This window comes from Dermacentor silvarum, chromosome 5 (assembly GCF_013339745.2).
Source record: "Dermacentor silvarum isolate Dsil-2018 chromosome 5, BIME_Dsil_1.4, whole genome shotgun sequence".
In the NCBI taxonomy this organism is placed as follows: domain Eukaryota; kingdom Metazoa; phylum Arthropoda; class Arachnida; order Ixodida; family Ixodidae; genus Dermacentor; species Dermacentor silvarum.
In genome coordinates this window covers 88,022,730-88,031,829 of record NC_051158.1, presented here as the reverse complement: position 1 = coordinate 88,031,829, position 9,100 = coordinate 88,022,730, and the positions used below count along the sequence as shown (strand labels likewise).

The following is a 9,100-nucleotide window of genomic DNA, read 5'->3' as shown; positions in this document are numbered from 1 at the left end:
GTTCTTCAGAGGGCGTGAATTCATTATTTTTTTTTATTTACACAATACTGCAGGCAGCAATGCTGCCCAAGCAGGAGAGGGTTTACAAGAGAACATTTTTTAGTAGTTTTTCAAATGAAACATAAGATGTGCATTCAACAACAAATTCCGGTAAATGATTCCATTCTTCGCTCGTAAGTGGAAAAAATGATTTATGAAAGATGTTAGTGCGGGCAAAGTTCGACGGGACTACTTTAGAATGAAAAATACGTGCCGACCTGTGTGGAGCAGGGGTAATATATGTGGCATTTGCTAAACCAGTTTGATTATGAAACAATGAGTAAAAAAATTCAGCCTGGCGATTTTACGGCGCACATGGAGCGGATCCAGTCCAAGTTGGCCTAACATACCAGAAACTGACGACGAAGTTTTGTAGTCGGAGCAAATAAACCGTGCAGTCAGGCGCTGAATTCTTTCAAGTTTATCAATTTCCTTATTACAGTATGGGTCCCACACTATGGAAGCATACTCTAGGACTGGGCGAACGAGGGAAAGATAAGCTTGCAGCTTGACAGATGAAGGTGACTTCTTTAGCTTTCTACGTAGAAAGCAAAGTTTTTTGAATGCTTTGTTGCATATGTTGTCAATATGGGTGTCCCATTTGAGGTTACTGTTAATTGTTATGCCTAAGTATTTCACAGAGGTAATAGATTCTAGGTTCCGATTGCCAATGTGGTAAGTATAAAGTAGCGGTTTTCGTTTCAATGTTATTGTCATTGACACTGTTTTGGAAAAGTTATTATTGCAGAATGTGTGTGGTTGTAGGGTGTTATCATGAGAGATCAGTCATCCGCATTAAACGCTCATAATTACACGAATGTTTTGTTTTTGAGCACACTCGATTCCTAATCAGAAATTAAAAATAAAGAAATATATGGAGCTGCAGTCACCAGTCGAATATGTAAAATGTGAGGGTACTAACATACAAGATCGTCAGACCCTGAATAACGGCTGTCGTAAAATAATATCAGCGCCAGACGGAGGCCTGTGTTAGGATGCTAGCGGCACAGAAAAAGTTAATCGCTACAAACATCATTTCCATGGGGATCTCTGATGATTCCATTGAACTCAGGTCACGGAGAGTTAAGATATTGGACCGTTAAACTACGCAGCTCACTCATGAGAGGAAGCTCTCCGCCCTCCTAATTTAGTCCATTCGGCATCCTTTCTACGTCACACGTCACAGCAGGGCGATATTCCTATCCCAGGTGTTCAAGTACTCAGACAACAAGGCCGCTGTAAAATAGAGCTGCATTGTAGCGGAGCAGTTCCGCTCAACAACTTGTGTCACGTGTTGGCGATGTTCCAAACTAGCCGCCGTCGTTAGCGATGGACCAGCGTGGTCGCTCCAGGGTCCCTGATGTCGTCTATCATGAGGTAGCTCCGAACCTTCCTCCAGCAGTATTCATCCAGGTCGTCCAGTTGAAGTCGTCCGCCTGCACGCGAGTTGCACTCCACACGCTCTTTGACGACACCGGCGAGCCGCATGAAGTCGTGCAGGCCTTCGGCTCTGCTGAACTTTCGTCGAACCATCGCTGAGGCCTCGGCCACGCTCATGGACTCTTGTTCGGCGAGCTCCTCAAGGAGGGGAGGATGGCGCAGCACTCGCTCCAAGGCTCGGACGCAGCGTCTGCAAAACGTTGTCAGGGTTTTTCATATAGCGATGTGTTCGGGCTTAGAAATATGCAGTAACGTTCTGGCAGACAGCTTGGACGCGACAACGAACGCCGCTGTAACTGACGGCACGAGATATTTTAGTGTTCGTAATGCGTCCCCGCTATATGGAGCTTTAGAGAAAGGAAACTACCTTTCGGAAACAGCTGCTTCGCAGATTCTGTGATGCCTTCGCAAAAGAGGGGGCTGGTAGCTTTTTTTCCGAGAACACGTAGTACGATGCGTGCAAATGTGAGGAGTGCACTCGTACTTGGCCTCAATACTTTTTTAATACGTCACTGTGGTAAGCTGAACAGTGTCACCAGAGCTAGAGATAGTATCTTGCATGCCATAAGGAGTGCTTGTGCGAACGCAGCGAACTGAGCCGGCAGCCAGCCATGTTCGCCGAAAGTGAGATAAATCGAATATTGCTTTGCAGGATTTGTGCATTATTTTACAAGTTCATGTAACTAAAATGAAAGTATTGCGATGTAATGCGCCGGATAGAATGAGAGGACTGGAGATAAGAGAACACATACCTGTCCAGTGTCCTGCTGTCAGTGAAATCTGCAGCGAGTGTCACAAAGCTGGCGTTTCGACGCACGGCGTCCAAGACGGCGAAGAAGTCTTGAAACGCTTTCTTATCTATTTGTAGGTACTTGGCCGTGTCTATGCTCACGAGAATGTAGTTCTCCGCGATGCCAAAACAGAGGCGCCCAAAAAAGTCCTTGATTATCATCGTAACGTCGGCGATGAAGGACACCATTCGTATGCTCCGACTCGTGTTGATGACGTCAGCCAGCCGCTCCACTCCCCGCTTGTACACAGGGTTTCGGCCTAGCATGCAGTGTTCCAAGTCTACTCGCAGCTTTTTAATGCTCGTGCTTGAAGCGAGCGACTCGAAAATTTCTGTCCATGCTCTGAATGTGCAGTCCATGATGTCAGGGACATTGAAAGAAAATGTGAGCCGCAGATTTTCAAGAAGTGAGTCTTCTTTCCTAATGTATTTTGCGACGGCCGAGCACAGCTCAGCGTCACCCGCGTTGACGTGCAAACCTAGGCTCTTCATTGCGGGGAAAAGCTGCAGCAAGGCTAGCAGTTGCCCTCGATCACCATTGCGACAACTGAAGTTGACATCTGAAAATGAATTTGATTCGAGCAAATCCAAGTTGAAGACATTCTCAAGAGTGCCGAGAGAGACTTTTGTTTCAGCCCCACTTTCCTTAAGCGCTCTGCAGAATCTTGGCAAATACCTTTGCTTATAATCAGAGTCAGGTATGTGTACGGTAAGCCTTTGGATGGATTGCTTACTCGACACAGTCCAGAAGAATTGGACCCACTGTGTAGGCTCCAGGAATGAGAAAGGAAGCTCGAGTCTTTCCAATGTGTCGTTCTTAGTGAGAGCCGTGTACAAACAGGCAAAATCAGTACCGGGAGGAACTACTAGTTCTGCGTGGTCGCACACCATGGTGAAGTTGCGTATTGCTTTGTTTTCTGAGAGCATCCTCGCTACTAGCTGGGAGGTGCCGGCATCAAGCGTAATGCCGTTAAGAGTGAGGTTCTGAATTGTATTGTTTACGATAAGCCCGGCCGCCATCCGCCTGAAACTCTCTCGCTTGCTTCGGGGGCCTGCTTCAACACTTAGTGTTATAAGTGACTTGGTAGCCACGAGGTATTCTGAGAAGCTTTCATGGCCAGCGTGACATATGACCGAACCGTGTATCCCCAGCTGCCGGAGAGTTGCATTCTCCTTTAGGGCATCAACAAATAACCTGGCGCTCTTGCCATCCACACAGGCTTTGCATACATTTAGGGTTCTCAAAGTGCTCAGCCGTAAAAGTTTAACAACTGTGGACGCAAAGTGTCGGCAGGTCCTTATGTAGGTGACGCATTCGAATTCTTCCAGGTTTTTGAGTGAGCCTATGGCCGCGTGGAGGTCCATGCTCGTGAACTCGAAGATGCCGACCTTCATAGTCTTAATACACGGGTTGCGGTTCAGGCCAGCACACAGAAGCTCTCCATACCGATGCCAAGCGAAAGGACGAATGAAGATATGTTGTATGCAAGCGTGGCTCTTTAGCAGCCAGTGCATAAGCTGAGTAGCTTGATTCAATTCCATGTCTGGAATGACTGGGAAGTACATCTCCACTTCTTTTAAGCCCATAAGGTACAGCTGGCCACATCTTCCTGTCATTTCCCGAAGTTCCAGTTTGGCAGGAAATAGCAATCGGTTAACCGTGGACAAATAATCGACAATCTCGCATGAGCTTGTTTGGGTCATTGTGCAGAGCGGGAATGAGCAATTGATGGTTGCTTCAGAGAAACTGACAGTGGAGGGACTCATATCGGCCAAGAGGAGGCCAGAGGCAGCTGCATGCTCCATCATTGAATCCGGCTGTAGTCCACATTTACTGGTTCCAGTTCTTTCGTTGTCACCTGCGTAGCGAGTAAAACAAATTAAAAATTAAATTATGGGCCTTGAGTGCCAAACATAGCATAATGGAGGATGTAGAAGTCTTAGTTAGGTAGGGTAAAGTGCATTCACCATAGGTTAGTGAGGTCTAGGAGTTGTCTCAGAATAAGAAGTCAAGAAGAAACAGAGCAACTTAGATGCAGCAGAGCTGCCAAGCTACTTTCATTCGAAGTAATGATGAACAGGATACAGATGATCCTTCTATAACTATAGCGTTAAACTTAGAAGGGCTTTGCAAGGCATGATCCGGCCAAAAGCTGCTGGAGAAGATGGAATAACAGAGGATTTGTTCAAAGGGAGATATCATGCTTGAAAAGGTTGCGACTCTTTAAACGCAATGCCTCACGACTTCAAGTGTTACAGAGAGCTGGAAGAACGCCACCATTATACTAATCCATAAGAAAGGAGACGTTAAAGAATTGAAGAACTATAGACCCATTAGCTTGGTTTCAGTATTGTATAAAATATACACCAAGATAATTTCCAATAGAATCAGGGCAACACTTGACTTCAGTCAACAAAGAGCTTCAGGAAGGGACATTCTACGATGGATCATATTCACGGCATCAATCAGGCAATCAAGAAATCTGCAGAATAGAATCAACCTCTTCATATGGCTTTCATAGATTGTGAAAAGGTATTTGATTCAGTAGATATACCAGCACTCATAGAGGCATTGCGTAATGAAGCAGTACAGAAGGCATACATGAATGTCTTGGTAAATAGCGGGCTACCTTCGTTCTCCACAAGACAAGTAGAAAGTTACCTATCAAGAAAGGGGTCAGGCAAGGAGACACAATCTCTCCAATGCTATTCACTGCATGCTTAGAAGAAGTATTCAAGCTCTTAGACTGGGAAGGCTTAGGAGTGAGGATCAACGGCGAATATCTCAGCAACCTTCGGTTTGCAGATCACATTGTCCTATTCAACAACAATGGGGACGAATTACAATAAATGATTGAGGACCTTAACCGAGAAAGTGTAAGAGTGGGGTTGAAGATGAGTATCCAGAAGACAAAGATAATGTTCAATGGCCTGGCAAGGAAACAAGAGTTCAGGATCGCCAGTCAGCCTCTAGAGTCTGTAAAGGAGTACGTTTATCTAGGGTAATTAATCTCAGGAGACCCTGATCATGAGAAAGAAATTTACAGAAGAATGAAATTGGGCTGGAGTGCATACGGCAGGAATTGCCAAATCCTGACTGGAAGCTTACCAATGATGTTCAAAAGAAAAGTGCACAATCATTTCATTCTACCGGTGCTCACATATGTGACCGATACTTGGAGGTTAACAAAGAATCTCGAGAACAAGTTAAGGACCGCACAAAGAGCGATGGACCTTAATATGTTAGGCCTAACGTTAAGAGACAGGAAGAAAGAGAGTGGTGTGGATCACAGAGCAAACAGGAATTACCGATATCCTAGTTGACATTAAGAGGGAAAAATGGAGCTGGGCAGGCCATGGACTGCGTAGGATGGATTACCGGTGGACAATTAGAGTTACAGATTGGATACCAAGAGAAGGGAAGCGCATACAGGCTGGCGGAAAACTAGACGGGGTGATAAATTTAGGAAATTTGCAGGCACAATTTGGAATAAGCTAGCGCACGAAAGGGGTAATTGGAGATCGCAGGGAGAGGTCTTCGTGCTGCAGTGGACATAAATATAACCTGACGATGACGATGATGACATGCCAAACGCACGACATGATCTTGAGGCGCGCCGTACGTGGGAGACTCCGGATAAATTTTGAAAACGCGGTGTTCTGTGAAGTGTACCCAATGCACGGGCGGTTTTGCATTTCGCCCACGTCAAAATGCGGCCGCCGCGACCGGGATTTGATCCCGCGCCCTCAGGCCCCGCAGCTCAATGCCGAAGTCACTACGCCAGCACGGCAGGTACGAATAAAACAGAAACTGGCGTGAGTGCGTGGTATGCAATTGATTAGTTTTTTTCTGCGATACTGGTTGTAAGAAATAAGCCACGTAAAACGTTATACATCTCCTTTTCTGGTGTTCTATGTTGTCAAGGGATGGATGAAGTTTAAATTTGGCGGGTATTGCGGCGAGGTGCGGGAAAAGTTTGAAGTGCGGTGAAAAAATAGCGGCAAATGAAAATAACCACTTGTGTGGCTCCTTGTGGAGCCCCTCCAATAACCTCCTGTGCAGTTTCTCGGGACGTTAAAATCCCACTGTGAGTTTTTTCTTATATTGTGCGTACTTCTTTGCAGTGTATCCAATATACCGGAGCCTGGTCTTCCTTAATTACTCTTAATGGTATGATGAAGTGCGAACGCGGTGGCTGTTTTTCTTCAGCTCGCTTATTTTACCTCAGCCTAATTTGAAATCAGACGCGATATAATAGCTGCCTGAAACTTGCGCTTTTACACACGAGATACACTAGCGTCTTCCTGATGATGATAATTCAGACGCGTTATTAACGGTTACTGTATTTCCGAGTTGCTACCTGAGTCCCACTTGTTACTACATTTTCTGGTTAGCACTGTTCACTAACTCTACCATTACAAACTACGTTTACTAACATGTGACAACCAATTAACAAAGAATTAGTAATGTATAGTAATTTAGTAATTATTAGTAACCAATTAGTAATTTATAGTCATTCGGTAAACTGTGAGGTTTCAAAGTGAAGTCCCCCCCCTCCCCCTCACAGCTCCACACCCTTAAGGCGGAAGGGGGGGGGGGCGAGGGGGTGGTGGGGGCATTCTAGAAGTCTAGATGTTATTGTTAGCATAAGGGGCTGCACTACGATAGCATCCAGGATCGAGAAATTTCGCAGCTAAGATCGGGTTGATGCGAGCTGCGTCACGAAGCTCAATTCGCTCGTAGCCGCTGCTGCTGCGCTGACTCACTCCAGCGTTCTCAAAGGCAGTTTCCACGGTCATCGAGGGAGATGCGTTCATGTTTGCTTGTGCGCGCGTGACACCATGTTTGTTAATTTAGCTAGTATATGTCTATGTTCACAAGTTTATACGGCTGATAAAACTACTATCCTTGCTTTGTATAGCTCTCCAGTAATTTGCTGTCGCAATCGATGCTGCGCCTTTCGGGCGAAACTGCCACTTTTTGATTTAGGTCATAGATTTTTTATTAAAAATTGCCAAAAATCGCAAATTTTCAGAAAGCGCAACTATAAAGTTTACACTTCTGTAATTAAGCAACGAAAATTGATACCAGGATTGTGTGAATTACATCTAATACTACATAAAAAGCGGACAAAGTTGATCTTTTTACACATGAGTCTGAAAAATGTTTAGTAATAAGGAAAAAAAAAAGAAAATGGGCAGCTTGCACTAATGCTGCAAGGCTGGAGTAAACAGCGGAGCTGGTGATCGACTTAGCTTCTTCTAGACTTGGCTAAGTTTTGCGACGAAGTGCTAAGTGCTGCTATAGGCTCAGCCTTCCGAATCGATTCGCCGCCGCCGCGCAGATTCTCGCTTGGCCGCGGAACGCGCTTCAAGATGAGCGGTTGCTTCTTCGGGTGTCCGGATTTTCTTTGGTCTTACCATGTCAAGGCCACATGTACTCACTAGAGTCAACGCGAGTTCTGCCGCCGTCGCGGTGGCTTCGAGCTTTATCTCCCCGGTGACGTCACGGCCAAGCTGCGCCTCCACACTTGCCGGGCGTGGCTGGTCGAAACCTGCCGAGTTGGCCAGAGGCGCCTGCTGCAGTCACGGACACCGCGTGCGTTCGGCGCGAACGCGTGGAAACGGGCAAACGCGAACCCCGTCGGCAGCAGCTCTGCGCGTTGCCGTGTTGGCGCTGCTACAATTTCTTTATTTTAGATGCTAAGCAGCTTATGGTCGGGGCTATGTCACTCCCTCCCTCCCTCCATCCGCCGTGCGGCGTCCACACCCTTACTGCGAATGCGCATCCTCCTCGCCCTCCTTGTCTCACCTCCTCTCCTCCCTCCTCCCCCTGCTCTCCTCTCCTTGTCTCATCTCCTCCCCTCTCAGCATTCCTCCTCTCCTCTCCGGATTGCGCAACGAATGGCACACCTGCGGTTCCGCGCGCGATAATGCGAAGCAGCTTAGGTTAGAGGCGCGACGGTAGGCGCCCCAGAGGCACCGGCAACAGTCACCAACGCCGCGCGCTTTCGGTGCGAACGCGGGCAAAACGCTGACGACGTCGACAACAGTTCTGCGCGTTGCGGGTGCTGCTGTATGATAAAACTACCTTGAGTCGACCCCATGGCTGCTTCGCATACTACTCAGGGTTCCCCTACGGGAAGATGGTGCAATTTTGTAGCGTTAGCTACACTGGCCTAGCCAAGCCCGTTTCGCGCGGCACATCAAGAGCCGTGCTGCGCATGCGCAAGGATCAGTGATGTCACACGGCTTGCGCACCTGAGCCACCGGAGCCGGCACCTCTCGCACACTCCGCCGCCGCCGCGCGCGACTCACCGCCGCCGGTCTGCGCATTCCAGAGGAGTGACGTCGTAGCCGTGGTAGACGCACTGGCGCCGGCGCGCGCTCGCTGTGCAGTCGCCATCTGACACTGCGCTGGAGCCGCTGCGCTTCTGACTGGCGTTTGCCAGTGTGGTATAGCCATGGAGAAGGAGAGCGCAAATGCTGCTCAACAGCGCAGAAGAACGGAGAAGCTTGACTCATCGGATCCCGAAGTAGTTGCCTGGCAATTAGCGGTTGAGCGTAGGAGGAATGAATACATGTGCCACATAATACGTATACCGCGTGTGTGTCATTGGAGCAGCAGTAAGCATGACAACCAAGCTAATCCTTGACAATCTAGACAACCAGGAAAGCTAAGAATAATCAGCTGAACCTTTGCTAACGCTACGTATATCCTGGCATAGCCGAGCTAAGCAACTGCAACTTTTTTTATCTGTCTCTCGCTCTCATTTTCTCTTTCTCTCTCCCGAGCCTAGCGCGCGCCTGCGTGCATGCTCTACTTCCCTC

At 47.5% G+C, this 9,100-nt stretch overlaps 1 protein-coding gene across 1 annotated transcript; it reads right to left on the bottom strand.

Annotated features, from left to right (window-relative positions):
- Nucleotides 1-778: 778 nt before the first annotated feature.
- LOC125945884 (uncharacterized) lies at nucleotides 779-4,031 on the bottom strand. The gene is made up of 2 exons (XM_049668248.1): nucleotides 2,232-4,031; nucleotides 779-1,669 (listed from the first exon to the last, which is right to left on the bottom strand). Exons 1-2 carry the CDS (start codon nucleotides 3,971-3,973, stop codon nucleotides 1,363-1,365), a joined length of 2,049 nt encoding a protein of 682 aa, XP_049524205.1. The 5' UTR covers nucleotides 3,974-4,031; the 3' UTR covers nucleotides 779-1,362.
- Nucleotides 4,032-9,100: the final 5,069 nt, after the last annotated feature.